The 17,490-nt window shown below is 43.6% G+C and overlaps 1 protein-coding gene across 1 annotated transcript; it reads left to right on the forward strand.

The window, feature by feature from the left end:
* The first annotated feature begins 1,264 nt into the window (after positions 1-1,264).
* LOC137325642 (di-N-acetylchitobiase-like) lies at positions 1,265-17,414 on the forward strand. Its single transcript, XM_067990907.1, has 8 exons — positions 1,265-1,396; positions 5,950-6,088; positions 9,563-9,771; positions 11,307-11,478; positions 11,568-11,665; positions 12,826-12,987; positions 15,628-15,809; positions 17,336-17,414. The coding sequence occupies exons 1-8, from the start codon at positions 1,265-1,267 to the stop codon at positions 17,412-17,414; spliced, it is 1,173 nt and encodes a 390-aa protein (XP_067847008.1).
* Positions 17,415-17,490: the final 76 nt, after the last annotated feature.

A 17,490-nucleotide genomic window follows, 5' to 3' on the forward strand; every position in this document is an offset into this window, starting at 1 on the left:
GTAGACGGTACATACTGCAGCCACAGTGATGAAGGGAGTGAATGTTTAGGGTGGTGGATGGGGTGGCAGTCAAACAGGTTGCTGTGTCCTGGATGGTGTCGAGCTTCTTGAGTGTTGTTGGAGCTACACTCATCCAGGCAAGTGGAGATTATTCCATCACACTCCTGACTCGTGTCTTGTAGATGGTGGAAAGGCTTTGGGGAGTCAGAAGGTGAGTCACTCGCTGGAGTGTCTTCAAGGAGGAGAGAGAGGGAGAGAGGCAAAAAGGCTGAGGGAGGGAATTCCAGAGCTTAAGGCCGAGGCAGCTGAAGGCATGGCCGCCAGTGGTGGAGCGATTAAAATCGGGGATGCGCAAGAGTCCAGAATTGGAGGAACACAGAGTTGTCGGAGGGTTGTATAGCTGGAGGCATTTGCAGAGATAGGGAGGGGAGAGGCCATGGTGGGATTTGAAACAAGGATGATTGTAAAGGTTAGAAACGCGGCAGCCAATTCGCGCACAGTAAGATCCCGCAAACAGCAATAAAATTAATGACCAAATAATCTGGTTTACATTTCGTTGTTGGTTGAGGGATAGATTTTAAATTCGAGGTGTCGGTGGACTGGGAACCAATGTAGGTCAGCGAGCACAGGTGTGATTGGTGAATGGGAATTGGTGTGAGTTAGGATACGGGCAGCAGAGTTCTGGACGAGCTCAAGGTTTTGGAGGGTGGAAGATGAGAGGCCGGTGGGGGAGCATTGGAATAGTCAATTCTTGAGGTATCAAAGGCATGGATGAGGATTTCAGCAGCAGATGAGCTGAGGCAGGGTCGGAGAAGGCAACGTTATGGAGGTGGATGTAGGCAGTCTTGGTGATGGAGAGGATTTGTGGTCAGAAGCTCATCTCAGGGTCAAATAGGACTCCAATTTGGAAACGGTCTGGTTCAGCCTCAAACAGTGGTCATGGAGAGGGATGAAGCACTTTGAGACATTCTGAGGTCATGAAAGGCGCTAAAAAATGCAAGTTCATTCTTTTTCCTATATTAGTTTCTCTGTTTGCTGTTGGCCAAGATTTGGAGGAAGGGGGAGAAGAGAACGTCCCTGTAAATGTTGCATTTCAGAGTATGAAGATTGTAACAACATTTCACGATTGCCACATCCACCAACACAGAGAGAGAGAGAGAGAGACTCAGGAGGTGTCATCATCAGTCACATCCGGGTGGATGTAAATAAATGATCTTGCTGCATCTGGTGGATCTTCATATCGGGCAGAGCTCAGGCGGAGAGGATGCGCTGGAGTTTGGAATTGGTGCAGGCCCTGGTCGTGCTCGTGCTGTGGGTCTGCTGCGGCTCCGGGACTGGCTGTCCATGTTCGGATCGGATTCTGTGCGAACCCGTGACCGTGGAGCATGAGTTCGAGGTGGGTGTTCGGGGCTTGGGGTGGGTGTTTGGGGGCTGGGGGTGGGTGTTCGGGGGCTGGGGGTGGGTGTTCGGGGGCCGGGGGTGGGTGTTCGGGGGCTGGGGGATGGTGTTTGGAGGCCGAGGGTGGGTGTTCGTGGGTCGTGGGTGGGTGTTCGGAACAGTCTGAGGGGTGTGGGTCAGGGTGAGGGACAGGTGGAGCTATTGGGATGGGGGTAGAGTCGGGGGGGGGGAATGTCCGATTATTGTTGAAATGCAAAGTGTATCATATTATAATCCGTATGTTAAAGTGTTAATATTGGTACAGTTACAGTTTGTATAAAATAGGACGAACAGTAGTATTGAGCAGTGCAAAGATATTTTAACAAGTGCAGCTTCCATAAAATGTGTTTTTTAAATATATTTCTCCAATGTGCAGAGTCTTAAATGATGTGTGATCTAACTCCTGCAGTGTGTCTGTCTAATACCATGGTTAAGGTCACCAGTTTGTTGTTTCCACAGAATATTGAAAATCCTGGAATCTCATGTCATAAAAATGACATTTGACTTTTTCACTCATTGTAAAACTGGGACCTTGGCCACGATTAAACTGAATACAACATAACAGATCTTTAAAAAATACATTGGTTGCAAAATGACTCTGTAACTGCTGACTGTATTGATGAGGTCAGTATTTACTTCAGAGCAATGTTACTAAGTGGGCAGTGTGGCAGCAACAAGAGCACCACCAATATAACCTGCAGGCTCGATGTGTTCATTCTGCTTTTATCCCACTTCCCCCACCTTCCCACCAACAAAACATTCTTCTGACAGATGGGTGGGATAAAAGTTTCCTCTGTCTGTTGGTTCCAAGAATGAATAAACTTGAATTTATGTCGCACCTCATGTCCTCAGGATGTCCCAAAGAACTTCACATGAAATGAATTACTTTTTGAAGTGTTGTCGGCAAACTCAGCAGCAATTTTTAAAAATTTGTTCATGGGATGTGGGCGTCGCTGGCAATGCCAGCATTTATTGCCCATCCCGAATTGCCCTTGAGAAGGTGGTGGTGAGCCGCCTTCTTGAACCGCTGCAGTCCGTGTGGTGAAGGTTCTCCCACAGTGCTGTTAGGTCGGGAGTTCATGATTTTGATCCAGCGACGATGAAGGAATGGCGATATAATTCCAAGTTGGGATGGTGTGTGACTTGGAGGGGAACTTGCATGTGGTGTTGTTCCCATGTGACTGCTGCCCTTGTCCTTCTAGGTGGTAGAGGTGGCGGGTTTGGGAGGTGCTGTCGAAGAAGCCTTGGAGAGTTGCGCCAATGCATCCCGTGGATGGTACACACTGCAGCCACTGTGCGCCGGTGGTGAAGGGAGTGAATGTTTAGGGTGGTGGATGGGGTACCAATCAAGCGGGCTGCATTGTCCTGGATGGTGTGGAGTTCTTGAGTGTTGTTGGAGCTGCACTCATCCAGGCAAGTGGAGAGTATTCCATCACACTCCTGACTCGTGCCTTGTAGATGGTGGAAAGGTTTTGGGAGTCAGGAGGTGAGTCAATCACCACAGAATACCCAACCTCTGACTTGCTCTTGTAGCCACCGAATTTATATGGCTGGTCCAGTTCAGTTTCTGGTCAATGGTGACCCCCAGGATGTTGATGATAATGCCGTTGAATGTCAAGGGGAGGTGGTTAGACTCTCTCTTGTTGGAGGTGGTCATTGCCTGGCACTTGTCTGGCGTGAATGTTACTTGCCACTATTCAGCCCAAACCTGGATGTTGTCCAGGTCTTGCTGCATTGGGGCTCGGACTGCTTCATTATCTGAGGGGTTGAGAATGGAACTGAACACTGTGCAATATTCAGTGAACATCCCCATTTCTGACCATATGATGGAGGGAAGATCATTGATGAAGCAGCTGAAGATGGTTGGGCCTTGGTCACTGCCCTGAGGAACTCCTGCAGCAATGTCTTGGTGCTGAGATGATTGTCCTCCAACAAGCACTACCATCTTCCTTTGTGCTAGGTATGACTCTAGCCACTGGAGAGATTTCCCCCTGATTCCCATTGACTTCAATTTTACTCGGGCTCCTTGGTGCCACACTCGGTCAAATACTGCCTTGATTTCAAGGGCTGTCACTCTCACCTCACCTCTGGAATTCAGCTCTTTTGTCCATGTTTGAACCTAGGCTGTAATGAGGTCTGGAGGCGGGAACCAAACTGAGCATCGGTGAGCAGGTTAATGGTGAGTAAGTGTCGTTTGATAGCATTGTCGATGACACCTTCCATCACTTTGCTAATGATTGAGAGTAGACTGATGGGGCAGTAATTGGCCGGATTGGATTTGTCCTGCTTTTTGTGGACAGGACATACCTGGACAATTTTCCACATTGTTGGATAGATGCCAGTGTTGTAGTTGCACTGGAACAGTTTGGCTGGAGGCGTCGCGAGTCCTGGAGCACGAGTCTTCAGCACTACAGTCGGGATGTTGCCGGGGCCCATAACCTTTGATGTATGCAATGCACTCAGCTGTTTCTTGATATCACGTGGAGTGAATCGAATTGGCTGAAGACTGTCTTCTGTGATGGTGGGGATGTCAGGAGGAGGTTGAGATGGATCATCTACTTGGCACTTTTTGCTGAAGATGGTTGCAAATTCTTCAGCCTTGTCTTTTGCACTCACGTGTTGGACTCCGCCATCATTGAAGATGGGCATGTTTACAGAGCCTCCTCCTCCCGTTAGTTGTTCAATTGTCCACCACATTTCACGACTGGGTGTGGCAAGACTGCAGAGCTTTGATCTGAACCGTTGGTTGTTGTGGAATCTCTTATCTATGTGTATAGCATGTTGCTTCCGCTGTTTAGCATGCATGTAGTCCTGTGTTGCAGCTGCAACCAGTTGGCACCTCATTTTTAGGTACGCCTGGTGCTGCTCCTGACATGCTCTTCTGCACTCCTCAATGAATCAGGGTTGATCCCCTGGCTTTTTGGTAATGGTAGAGAGTGGAATATGCCGGGCTATGAGGTTACAGATTGTGCTGGAATACAATTCTGCTGATATGTGCAGAGCAAGGTCCCACAAACAGCAAGTTGCATGAATGAACAGTTAATGTGTTTCTGCTGATGTTGGTTGAGAGATAATTGTTGGCCAGGACACCAAGAGAACTCCCTGCTCTTCAATATTGCCAGCGTTCTATTAGATCCACTTTAACATCTCATCCAAAAGACAACCCCTCCAACAATGCAGCACTCTCTCATTACTGCACAAAAGTGTCAGCTCAGATGATGCATGTTTGATAGTCTCAGTCCAACTCAAAGGGCCCAAATCACAAAACTGTGATGAACTAAACTGCAGCACTAAACAGGCAGTCTCATTTGAGAACACAGGATGGTTGGTGTGGGAAATGGAAAAATGTCACACTGGTGCAGTATGCGCTGTTTCTCTTTCTCGGGAACTATATTCTGATCTAGTCTTGCTGGTCTCATGGTAGAAATGCTTGATTTGACACCAGGTACCTTGAATGCAAAATTTTTAAAACTGGAACACTAAAATCCCTTGTATAAAGAGTTTATTTAGTTTAAGTTGTCCTTTTGAAGTGTATTGAGCACCAACACTTGGAATGGAGTATTGGGATGTGAGCTCCGTTTCCTCATGTTGTTCAGTTCCTCTCACCTGCACTATTGTGCAGATGGAAGTTCTGAGAGGTTGTTGCTATTTAGCATATTCTTTTTTTCTGGTGGCTGCATTTAGATCGACATTGGTGGTAACCTGAGAATCAGTTCACCAGCCGTTCCTTACCCCGTAACCTGGGGAAATGATAATGGGCCAAATTTTGCTCTAACAGGGCATCTAACGGTGCTTGCCGTTACTTGGACCTGCCCTTGCACGTTTTTGAGTGGCAAGTTGCTGAAAGTGCGAACTGATAACGGGGCAGTGAGTGAAACAGGGCATTTGGGAGCTGAGTGAACAGGCCAAGAAACAGGGTATCTCCTTAACCAATGAGATTGAAGGTAGTGAAATTAACAGTGCAAGGATTGAGAAGTGAGTGAAAGGGGAAGTGAAAAAAAGTTTTAATTTTAAAATTGACATTTTTAAAATCTCCAACAGCAATTAAATCCTGAAGGAATGAGACTCCACTCTTGTAATAGTTAATTATCAGTGCCAGAGATCTTGATTGCCGATAATGAACACATTCACCGTCGTTAAAAAGTTACTTAGACTGGAATGGAAAAGACGTAACTTTCCATGGCGAGTTCAGTTTGAATCTCCTGCACAAATACATGAACTTCACGTCGTTCAATGCATTTTAAGGTTGAGCAAGATAGCTGGATGCTGTTTTCGTGAAGCTAACAGCGGAGCAGCCCAACTCGGTCAGCAACTTGTGGATGTTTGAGTTTAACTGCGTATCTGCCCCTCGCCTGAAGTTGCTGTACCATTTACACATAAATAAAACGAGCCCCATTCGCCTCACCGTTATTTTGTCAACAAAATCTGGGCCATTGATTGTGAAAATATATATTTTTAAATGGCAGTTTTCTGCCCTTCATTACTGCAATTGACTGCTTTATTTTGTACTAGGTCTTTGTCTTTGATGTTGGAGGAAAGGATTGGAAGTATTATGACTGGTCTAAGGTCACGACTATTGCAGCCTTTGGACCTTACGATCCTGAGCTTTTGTGTTATGCTCATGCGAATCAAGTTCGAGTTGTCCTGAGAGGTAAGTAATTTTATCACAGAAAAAACAAATGTCCTTCTGTCTTCCAATGCAAGCTGTATTATTGAAAACCACATAAATGGACATTCAGTGCACAGCCTTGAATTGCTATTTTTGACATTACAGTGCTGAAATTCCCCTCCAGCTCCGGTACAGCTCTCGCAAATTATTCTACATTCCATCTATTGCATGTGAAAAATCTTATATCCACACACACCTCCTGTCAACAAAACCTTACTTTCTGTTCTCAAGTTTTTCACACTTTTGTTGCAACTTTTTCCATTTATAAATTCCTCTGTCCACATTTATAATGGGAACTGTCTCCGTAAACTTGATGCACTGTAATTACATCCTCCCCACCAGTGGTGGCACTGTAGCACCTCTGTTTTGCATCTTTCAGCTCAAATTGCCATTTAAATAAAAATTATAATTGATCAAAGTATTATATTAAATATCAGGACAAAATTCATGATTTCACAATGGGGACTGAGTTACATCTGAACACCCTGGTTGAATTATCCCCCACACTCCAATCCTGCTTCGTCTGAATACGACACAAGTCAGGACTCTCTTTGTCCATTGCCATGGGAGATTGACTGGTGATGTATTTTTATTCTACTTTTCACCTCCCAAACTTGCTGGATTCGTGAGCACTGAGTGGGAGTCTTCTGATCTAGGAGTAGGGGAGGGGGAGAATTCTGAGGAGGGAGATTGTGGGATCCAGCAAGGACTCAGGAGATGGTCAGGGATTGCTGGGATCTGGCAGTATTGGGGAGATCGGGGAATGGAGGGTCTAACATGTCTTGTTGGGGAGGAGGGTGGTCTAATGGAATGCGACCAAACTGCTATTGACATCTTTGGAAGCATCAGTCCCTCACCCCTCACATGTTCCTGCAAGTTAGGTGCCCGAACCACCGCTTCCCTCATCGTCGCCCTATTCCGATCTTCTGTACTTGCCTGGAGCATTTAAGCAGAAATGCTTAGTTAAGAAAGCCGTAAAAAGCACAAACAAATCATTGGGATTCATTTCTGGAGGAAAATAATTCACAGCAGAGAAGTTATGTTAATCATGTATAGGTCCTTGGTTAGAAAACACTGAGAGTACTGTGCACAGTTCTGGTCTCCATACTACAAAAAGATACAGAAGTACTGGAGAAAGTGCAAAAAGGATTTACAAGGATGATATCAGAACTGAGAGAGTATAACTATCAGGAAAGACTGAACAGGCTGGGGCTCTTTTCTCTGGAAAAGGGAAGACTGAGTGGTGATCTGATAGAGGTCTTTAAAATTATGAATTGGCAAGATGTAACGAGTGCCACAGGAATCAGTGTCCTAGTACATGAATCACAAAAAGTTAGTATGCAGGTACAGCAAGTGATTAGGAAGGCAAATGGAATATTGTCATTTATTGCAAGGGGAATGGAATATAAAAGTAGAGATGTTTTGCTACAGTTGTACAGGGCATTGGTGAGACCACATCTCGAATACTGTGTGCAGTTTTGGTCTTCTTATTTAAGAAAGGACATAATTGCTTTGGAGGCAGTTCAGAGAAGGTTCACTCGACTGATTCCTCAGATGAGGGGGTTATCTTTTGAGGAAAGGTTGGATAAGTTGGGCCTGCATACACTGGAATTTAGAAGAACGAGAGGTTATCTTATTGAAACATATGAGATCCTGAGGGGACTAGAAGGGTAGATGATGAGAGGAGGTTTCCCTTTGTGGGAGATACTAGAACTAGGGGCCACCAGTTTAAAAATAATGGGTCTCCCATTTAAGACGGAGGTGTGGAGGAATTTTTTCTCTCAGAGGGTCGTGAGTCTGTCGAACTCCCTTGCCAGGGAGCGGTGGAGGCAGGGTCATTGAATATTTCTAAGGCTGAGTTAGATAGACTCCTGATTAACAAGGGAGTCAAAGGTTATAGTCGGTAGACAGGTAAGTGGGGTTGAGGTCACAATCAGATCAATCATGATCTTACCAAATAGCAGAGCAGGCTCGAGGAGCCGAATGGCCTACCCCAGCTCTCGTATGTTCATATGTTCATAATTTTCCATTTGTGGGCAAGTCGAAAACTAGAGGTAATCCAAAACTATAAGATAGTCACAAATAAATCCAATAGGGAATTCAGGAAAAACTTCTTTCGTCAGTGAATGGTAAGAATGTGGAACTTGCAACCACATGGAGTGGCTGATGCAAATGACATAGATGCATTTAAGGGGAAGCTGCAGAAGTATATGAGGGAGAAGGATATGTCCAGGCTTTGGAGACAGGCTGAGGCCTTCAAATAAAAACTGTTCACACCATCACTTGATGGCCGTCGTGTGGAACTATATAACCACAGGCCACATTATAGGCAAAATCCAATTACAAAGGTGACAGGACGGGCGTCACCAGATGTGAACACAATTAAAATAGAAAAACAAAAGATACTGTTGACAAAGAATTTTTGAACAGAAAGATGACAGGACATACTGTTTTTAATAACCTATAAATAGATAGGTGGAACTTTTATTCCCTGGCACAGCAGCAGTCTGCCACTGATGCCAGGATTTAGAATGAAGAATGCAGTTTAATGAAAGCCCGACCCAATTGTGTCCAGAGCCCAGCACACACGCTCCATTCTTCCGACTCTGGGCCGCTGAGATTTCTCCTCTTCCTCCATCAATGGCAGAACCTTCAGCTGTTACTGTCTTGAACTCCAGATTCTTCTTCTTCAACCTCTTTGTCTTGCTATTTCTCTTCCTATCTTCGAAAGCCTCATCAAAACCGACCTGTTTGACTGCGCCTTTGGTCTCTTCCCTCAAGTGTCAGCATGGCTCAGCTTTAGCACTGTGTCTCTCCTCCTGGGTCAGAAGGTTTTGGGTTTACTCCAGGACTTGACACATAAGTGCAGTACTGAGGGAATGCTGCATTGCCAGAGGTGCTGTTGTAAACAATTTTACAACACCAAGTGAAAATTGGAACCAAGTCCAACGATTTTATTTGAAAATCACAAGCTTTCGGAGGCTTCCTCCTTCCTCAGGTGAATGTTTCAGAGCTGCTGTGATTCAGATGAGACCTTAAACAAGGGCTCCACCTGCCTATTCTGTTGGATGTAAAAGATCCCATTGGCACAATTCAAAGAACAGGGAGTTCTCCTGGTGTCCTGGACAACATTCATCCCTCAACCTACATCACCAAATCAGATGAACTGGCCATTTATCTAATTTCCTATTTGTGGGGCCTCTCTGGGTACAAATTAGCGACCACATCTGCTTACAAAGCAACAGTGATTATGCTTCAAAAATAATTAATTGGCGATGAAGCATTTAAGGACATCCTGAGGATGTGTCAGGCACTATGTAAATACAAATTCGAGCTAAATCTTCCTCTACTACTTCCTACTTGATGTTGGCAATTCTGTCCTGCAAAGTGTCTTGGGACACAATGTTGTGCGAATGATGCTCTATAATTGGAAGTTGTTTCTTCACCCTTCACCAGGAGTTTTTTCACTATGGAACACTGTATACAAACAACGCCGAGAAAAGTGGGTCGATAAGCAATTGCAGTTGGCAAAAAGGCAATTTATGGATGGAATCAATTTGGATGTGAACATTGCTGATAAAAAACCATCTATAGGTTATTTCAAGATCCCTCAACTGGTTTCCGAAACCATGGATGTGTTCCACCGTGAAATACCTGGGTCTCAGGTAAAGAAGCCATTTTTTTAATTAAATGGGGATAAGCAATTTACTTTCTACTTAATCATAAAGGAAGATTGATATTTTTCTGGATAAGTGAATTGAAATCATGATTTTTCGCTGCTGTTTATCAGTGCATCATCTTGTTACAAAGCTGCTTTGACAATTGCTGAGGTTAGAAATTTTAGATTGAATCAGTCTAAGCTGGATATACAGCAAACTTGATGCTGCATCACTTGTAGCCCAGAATGATACAAGTGACTTGAGTTCCAGCTTCCATGGATGGCATAGTTCGAACTGTAATTTTCACATAGGTTCTCAGAAGGTTCCAGCACAGTAGGAGGCCGTTCGGCCCAGCGTGCCTGTGTTGGCTCTTTGAAAGAGCTATCCAATTAATCCCACTCCCCTGTTCTTTCCCCATAGCCCTGGAATTTTTTCCCCTTCAAGTATTTATCCAATTCCCTTTTGAAAGTTACTGTTGAATCTGCTTCCACCACCATTTCTGGTTTTATATTCCAGATCATAACAACTCTCTGTGTAAAAAAAATTCTCCTCATCTCCCCTCTCATTCTTTTGCCAATCTCCTGAAAGCTGTGTCCTCTGGCTATCAACCCTCCTGCCACTGGGAACATTTTCTCCTTATTTACTCCGTCAAAACACTTCTTCAAAGGAAGAAATGTTTGTCTTAATGTCAAGCCCGATAACATCCTTCAGAAATGTCCCACAGTTTATATCTAATGAGTTACTTTGAAATAAAGGGACCATTAAGTAGGCAAAAAAGTAAATCACTCGCTGCATTTTTATTGGGTAAAGTTTGAAGCAGACTTTTACTGCTGAGAAGTTTGCACATAACGGACTTTGCTAACTCAGATTACAGTGATTTAATTCTTGACCTTCGGCTCCCGAATGCCTTCTTGTTCAGGCAGTGACTACATGAGCCATGCAAATCCTGGTTCGTGCTGAGTTATCTGATTTCAGCTGGGATGTTGGAGGGCACAATTTACCCCGAGTGCCACTGGGTCGGGGAAGGTCAAATGAACCATCTGATCATTATCTGGAAACCTCCCACTGGAAGTGTGACCGTGCAGATGGCCACCAATTGGGTTAGTCCCCCCACCCATGTTAAAATTGCCTGCCAGCACTCAATGTCTGGCCTCGCGTAAAAGAACTTTGGCCACTTTGACTCAGTATTGGAGTGTGGCTGGCCCTTTTGGGACTACAATTTGGTTACAACTTAATGCCTTTTGGAGAGGAGGAGAGAAAACTGACAGAAAATTGGAGGAAGAAGGTGAGTGAGCAGTGGGGAATTGAACCTGATTAATATTTGATAACCGAGGATCCTATTAATTCTAACTCACTATTTGCCCCAACTTTATCCTGTTCCTTTTTATACAGTCATGAACACTGTCGAACTCCTAACCTGTTAAATTCACAGTTCCCATGGACCATGTGCGAGTGCATATAAAAACCATATAACTACTAGTGATATCCAACATAAGGTATGAGATGAAACTAACTTCTTCTTGTTACTCTTTGGCCCTTAGGTCACATTTAACGTGCCTTGGTCTCCAGACTGCATTGATGGCCGATGCTATGACTTTTTGAGAATTGCAAATTCCTGTGACTTTTTATTTGTGATGTCCTATGATATGCAGAGTCAAATGTGGGACAATTGCTTTGCAAAGGCAAATGCTCCCTATTACCAGACTTTATCAGGTATGTACAATAAGACCATCTGGTTCAGGGTCTACCTGCCCGATATCAATGTGAATCTAAGACCCTCATTATTTTTTTTCCCCATTTAGGTTACTCCGCTTATATCAATCTGGGAATTGATTCCAGAAAGCTCGTGTTGGGAGTTCCATGGTATGGTTATGACTATCCTTGCACACAGTTTTTTGAGGTAAGGTTTTGTCATTATCTGGCTTTCAGTAATCCGAATTATTTAGAATAGACTATTGTAAACCATTACAAAAGAGCCAGAGGTGATCTGGGGAAACATTTTTTTTACGCAGCGAGTTGTTATGATCTGGAATGCACTGCCTGAAAGGGTGGTGGAAGCAGATTTAATATTCACTTTCAAAAGGGAATTGGATAAATACTTGAGGGGAAAAATTTACAGGGCGATGGGGAAAGAGCAGAGGAATGGGACTAATTGGATAGTTCTTGTGACGAGCCAGCACAGGCATGATGGGCCGAATGACCTCCTCCCTTGCTGTACTTACTATGATACTATGATGTTATGATTGTCTTGTTGCTGTGCAAAATATCCCATTGATTCACTGTTCTGGAGAAATTATTTGTTTGCAGCGCTTGCTCTCTGGGCTTACTTTATCTGTGCTATTTAACATTTTATTCCACTGAGGCCTCCCCTTAACTGCATTCTTCTCGGCTGTAAATCTTAAGCTTCTCTAATCTTTTCTCAAAGCTCATCCTTTTAACACAAGGGATCATAAGAACATAGGAACAGGAGGAGGCCATTCAGCCTCTCAAGCTGTTCCGCCATTCAATTAGATCATGTCTGATCTGTATCTTCATTCCATCTACACACCTTGGTTCCATAACCCTTAATACCCTTCCCTAACAAAAATCTATCAATTTCAGTTTTGAAGTTTTCAATTGACCGAGCCTCAACAGCTTTTTGGGGGAGAGAATTCCAGATTTCCACGGCCCTTTTCGTGAAGAAGTGCTTCCTGACATCACCCCTGAACAGCCTTGCTCTAATTTTCAGGTTATGTCCCCTTGTTCTGGACTCTCCCACCAGAGGAAATACTTTCTCTCTATCTACCCTTTCAACTGCTTTGATCATCTCAAACACATCAATTACATCACTCCGTAATCTTCTATATTCAGTCTTGTTGCTGTCTATTTGAAATTACAACCTTGTCCTTTTCTATAAATGTACTATTTAATTTTATATATTTCAGTGAGAGACCCTCCTGTCTAAATTGTAAAACTTATTTTTCTCTAATTGTTCCTCTTTACACTTAGAGATCAGTCATGTTGTTACTGCATTTTTGAAGTTCCCAAAGTAACTATATTTTCATCCTTTTGTATTTTCAGACTGGTAGGTGTGTATTGGAAAAGATTCCTTTCCGAGGTGCCCCTTGCAGTAATGCAGCTGGACGTCAGGTCCCATACAAAGAGATCGTACAGCATGTGCACAAATCAATTACTGGCAGATATTGGGATGATGAGCAGAAAGTCCCGTCTTATATCTACATGGTAAGACTATCAATCAAAACACAATGGAGAGTTGTGCATTGTCCATTCTTTGCAGAATGCAAACCTTGCAGTATTTCATGATTCAATATTCCCTGTATACAGGATTCAGCACAGTTCAGAATGTACAGTTTATACAGTAGAAAATGTGTGTAGTTGGAGAATAGCCAAGAAAATGGGAGTTGACAGACAAAGCACCAAACCCAGTTCCGTTTGTTAAGACATTGTGTATGACCAGTTGCAAAAAATGAGATGAGCTGTGGTCTTTTCAAATCGATCACTTTGCACAACCCATATTGACCCTCCTGTGAAAATTAGCGATTGTTTGGTTTGTGAAATGTGTGCCCCTGTCTCCCATTTGATGATCAATTTAGCACAAAAGATTGACGGTAGCGTGCCCTGTACATAAGAAAACTGCACAGTAGCAAATACCACACACTCTCGACCTACTGCGTTCTAATGTCCTTCAGGGAAGGAAACCTGCCGTCCTTACCCGGTCTGGCCTATATGTGACTCCAGACCCACAGCAATGTGGTTGATTCTTAATTGCCCTCTGAAATGGCCTCGCAAACCACTCAGTTGTAAAATCCAGATACGAAAAGTCATAATAAGAATAAAACCGGATGGACCACCCGGCATCGGACCACTAGGCACCGGACACGACAACGGCAAACCAAGCCCAGTCGACCCTGCAAAGTCCTCCTCACTCACATCTGGGGACTTGTGCCAAAATTGGGAGCGCTGTCCCACAGACTAGTCAAGCAACAGCCTGACACAGCCATACGCACATATCTTTCAACCAACTTCCCAGACTCTTCCATCACCATCCCTGGGTATGTCCTGTCTTCATCAATGACCTTCCCTCCATCATAAGGTCAGAAATGGGGATGTTCGCTGATGATTGCACAGTGTTCAGTTCCATTCGCAACCCCTCAAATAATGAAGCAGTCTGATCCCGCACGCAGCAAGACCTGGACAACATCCAGGCTTGGGCTCATAAGTGGCAAGTAACATTCGCGCCAGATAAGTGACAGGCAATGCCCATCTCCAACAAGAGAGGGTCCAACCACCTCCCCTTGACATTCAACGGCATTACCATCACCAAATCCCCCACCATCAACATCCTGGGGGTCACCATTGACCAGAAACTTAACTGGACCAGCCATATAAATACTGTGGCTACGAGAGCAGGTCAGAGGCTGGGTATTCTGTGGCGAGTGAATCACCTCCTGACTCTCCAAAGCCTTTCCACCATCTACAAGGCACAAGTCAGGAGTGTGATGGAATACTCTCCACTTGCTTGGATGAGTGCAGCTCCAACAACACTCAGGAAGCTCGACACCATCCAAGATAAAGCAGCCGCTTGATTGGTTCCACCACCCTAAACATTCACTCCCTTCACCACCGGCGCACAGTGGCTGCAGTGCGTACTATCCACAGGATGCACTGCAGCCACTCGCCAAGGCTTCTTCGACAGCACCTCCCATACCCGCGACCTCTACCATCTAGAAGGACAAGAGCAGCAGGCACATGGAAACAACACCACCTGTATGTTCCCTTCCAAGTCACATACCATCCCGACTTGGAAATATATCGCCGTTCCTTCATCGTCGCTGGGTCAAAATCCTGGAACTCCCTTCCTAACAACACTGTGGGAGAACCGTCACCACACGGACTGCAGCAGTTCAAGAAGGCGGCTCACCACCACCTTCTCAAGGGCAATGAGGGATGGGCAATAAATGCCGGCCTCGCCAGCGACGCCCACATCCCATGAACGAATATAAAAAAATACCTAGTCACATGTCTAATTGACGTTGGCCAAGTTTGCTGAGATACTTGATGCACTGCAGTCAAAGGCTGTGATGCTTGAGCTTTCAGCAGTAACATTGAAATCATGTTTTCCACCTTTCGATTGCAATATTTTGTTACTTTGAGCAATTTGAAAAGATTATTTTGAAATGATAGAATGTTCCACATTGAGTTAAATCAGACCTTGGATAATTCGATTTATTTTTTTAAATCATTTTCTCTGGAGGCCCATGCTAACTCTGACTTGCAAGTCATCTATCTCTTTCTATTTCCCCCAAATCATTTTTTTCCCAATCAAACACCATAATCTTTTGACTTGTTGCATCCGAATTGACATCTGGGCTGTTCATGTGGATTTTTCTAAGTTGCTGTACTGAGGGAGTGCTGCACTGTCGGAGGTGCCGTCCTTCAGATGACACGTTAAACTGAGGTCCCGTCTGTGCTTTAAATGTGTGCCTTATGTTCATATGTTGCACAGCATCCAGATGAGTTAATTGGTTTGGGTGTTAAAAAAGATAGACTTGGAGCTGCTCCTGCTCCGTTCCCGTTACTTGTGTGGACGTGCAGCGGAAAACCGCGTTTGTGCACGGAAATGGAGTTTCTGCCGACGGTCAGGGGACGGAGTGGGAGAAGCCCTGAGGAAATTGCCGGCCGTTGCCGTAAGTCCCTAATTTTTGAGTTTGTTTTGCTCATTTGTCATTGTGCATTTTCTCATCGTACATTTCAGTCCATTCTGTCTTCTGCTGATGAAGATTTTCAGCATAGTGTCTCGAACTGAGCATTGACCCAAACCCCTCGCTCCTATCTGTGTAACTCTTTATTTTTTTATGGCAGGTTAATAATACATTTCATGAGGTCTGGTATGACGATCCACAGAGCATTTCAATTAAGTCAGCGATCATGAAGAAATTGAGACTCCGTGGCATAGGCATGTGGAATGGAAATATGCTGAACTACAGTGATGATCATTTCATAGTGAAGCAAACTGAAGACATGTGGAATGCTCTTTGCCCTTTGTGAGGAAAACGGCGACGTTGAACCATCTCATCTTAACAGAATGTAATCATTTAATTTTGCAAGTAAACTCAGCAAAAGGTGAGCTAGCTTCCAACATTAGAAATTAAAGATAACGCAGATCTAGGGAACAGATTTAACATTTTGTCGAGCTAACGAATTTCTATTCAATGAAAAGAAAATGTACGAATACAATTTGTACTCCAAGATCTGGTCACTTCAGGCATCTCAAGTTGTTTACAAAATGCATCAAATCTGTATTGACTTTCATAATGCTTAATGATAGTGCAGGTTAAAACATCTCGCCGCTAATTATTTACAATTCAGGAAACAAGTCAGCTTTCCCGTTGGGTAATAATCCAATTCTGATATGCACACGCGTGTTGTCTGTTTTATGCACATCTTAATTCTTGACAATGATTTTGATGATTTTATTTTGATTGGTTATCATTTTGAACCTCGATAACTTTAATTTTCAACTTTCCTCCATTAAGGGGGGGTGAACGGACCAGATAATAGTATCCTGTGTACTGCTAGTATTTTTATTTAATTGTAATATTACAAGACAATGTAACCATTTGAATTTTATTCCACCTGAGTGCTTTACAATTGTCTATTCTTGAAAGGCAATTTAAATTTTTACGGGAACACGTATTTCACAAAATAAAATGTGATGTTTCCAAAGTAAGTGTTTTAGTTGTGTTGCTCCAGGAAAGTGGGGATTGTGTAAATATAAAACAGTTGTGGTACCGGTTAAAAAAATTCCCCTCAAGTCTAATCTTGGCACATATATTTAGTAGTCCTTAGTTAATCACTTGCCCTCCTCGTTGCCAACATGTGAAACTCAGTGTTGGGGGAGGGAGGTCTGTGTCCCATTTTATCTTTATTTACTTTGTAATATTACCCAGCAAGAATTGTCCTGGTCTTTATTCCTGACACAGTTTTCTTCATTCACAATATTGTTTGACGAACTCTGTGCGTGAGATTATGGTCTAACCATCTCATAGATGAAAATGATAAGACAAAGAAGGCAATAAAATTGGTGCTGTCATTAAATAATACGTAAGTAAGACCATACTTGATCTTTAATATCTTTAACTGATTTCTCGAGGTAAAGTGATCGTTTCGTCGAACAGGAAGCAAAGTTGTCAGAATGGGGGACGGCGAATCAGTCCACTGATCTAATCTTTCCATGTTAGCAGACTGGAGCCCGCTGGCAATTGTACCAATGGGCACAGGAACCAGTTTAGAGCAGGCACTGAATTGGCAATGCAGAGAGCTGTCAGGGAGATCACACTGCTCAATAGGACCCGTGAGCATCATTAAAGCTGAAAGAGCTGGAAACATTACTTCATCTTATCAAGTTAATCATGGGCTGGGTGAGAAAAGGAAACTTTCTTTTTTTCTTTTCCCTTTTTTTCTTGAGAATGATAAGGCAAGTTCTTTCCTTTCTTTGCTTTCCTCTTTTTTCTTTTTCGATCTTTTCTCTTTTTCTTTTCTGTTCTCTTTTTTCTTTTCTTTCTTCTAGTTTCCGTTATCCTGTGCTCTCGAGCATTTCCAGCTGTTTCAATAGGATTTGTACGTTTGCTTTAAAACAAAAGCATTGAAGCAATTCCGACCCAAAATGGAATAAGACTCTTAGTTAATGGTGTAGAAAGACCTCTGAACCAGCAAGTTCCAAGT

The sequence above is a fragment of the Heptranchias perlo genome, chromosome 9, assembly GCF_035084215.1.
Source record: "Heptranchias perlo isolate sHepPer1 chromosome 9, sHepPer1.hap1, whole genome shotgun sequence".
NCBI classification, from domain to species: Eukaryota; Metazoa; Chordata; class Chondrichthyes; order Hexanchiformes; family Hexanchidae; genus Heptranchias; species Heptranchias perlo.